This window comes from Penaeus monodon, chromosome 19 (assembly GCF_015228065.2).
Source record: "Penaeus monodon isolate SGIC_2016 chromosome 19, NSTDA_Pmon_1, whole genome shotgun sequence".
NCBI lineage: Eukaryota > Metazoa > Arthropoda > Malacostraca > Decapoda > Penaeidae > Penaeus > Penaeus monodon.
In genome coordinates this window covers 4,544,763-4,545,795 of record NC_051404.1, presented here as the reverse complement: position 1 = coordinate 4,545,795, position 1,033 = coordinate 4,544,763, and the positions used below count along the sequence as shown (strand labels likewise).

Below are 1,033 nucleotides of genomic sequence, written 5' to 3'. Positions count from 1 at the left end.
GCCGGCAATCCAAAATTCCATGGAGTGATATTTCAGGGTACCTGTATATACACACAATCCGTAAATGTATGAGCAAGTAAAAACAAAATCCTCCCAAAAAAAGGACATTTGTTTATGCTCGTATATAAGGAAGCCTGCCATAAACCCGCCATCTGAGAAACGAAAAGAAACGAAAATCAGTAAGAACGAAATAACGACTAAGCGACTCCCAACATCGTCTGCATAAGGATGAAGTGGCGTGGCTGGTGGATTTAGAGGTTCACTGTGACTTGTGTCTTTGAAGAGGAGGTCGGGCGTCTTCCTGCTCCGTCGAGGCATGGTGGCAGATAACTTGGAAAGTCATTGCACGGCGGACATGGTGAAGATAGAGCGCTGCGGTGTAATAGCTGCGTTTTACTTGTGAAAAAAAAAAGTGAAGTGTAAGTGCAGAGATATTTAGGAAATCGGTTTATTTTCTCGTACTCAGGAAAGATTGAAGTCGTGAGTATACGATTTATGCTGCGGTTGTGAAGTGAATGAGAAAGTGTGTGGTGAACTTGGGACATGGAATAACAAGAAAGAAAACGGAGAATACAGTGCCTGGGCTGCGGTACGAACTGCCATTAACCACCATATTTCAGTATATTCTTGCGTCATCAAATCTTGGAGAGGAGCCATGCCGGTGCAAACAACGACAGCAGCAGTAGATGATGAAAATGCAGATGCGCTAATCAGACCAACACAAGACTCCGTTACCTTCAAAACAATGACAAATGGGTAAGATAAAACATTAGGCATAAGAACTTTGTTCGGTTAAAGGTTGGTAGTAGGCCTATAAACAAGCAAACTTTTCAGCTTTAAGATTCCTTAGTATCTTTTCTTGATTTTCTCAAAATCCCAACATTCTTATTAAGACTCCAAAACTAAACGTGAAACATCATCAAGGTAATAAGATTGTTATTATCCTTTAAAACAGATGTACATTTTTAGCTTCTGTCTGTTGAAATATGTAATGTAACCATGTAATATAACATATACAGCTAGATATGCATAC

At 39.9% G+C, this 1,033-nt stretch overlaps 1 protein-coding gene across 1 annotated transcript in view; it reads left to right on the top strand.

Annotated features, from left to right (window-relative positions):
• Positions 1 to 502: 502 nt before the first annotated feature.
• LOC119584992 (major facilitator superfamily domain-containing protein 8-like) overlaps positions 503 to 1,033 on the top strand; it is a gene marked incomplete at its 5' end in the record, with an annotated part of 21,727 nt that continues 21,196 nt past the window's right edge. The window contains 1 exon segment of the mRNA XM_037933598.1: positions 503 to 756. Within this exon segment, the coding sequence (XP_037789526.1) occupies positions 503 to 756 (254 nt within the window).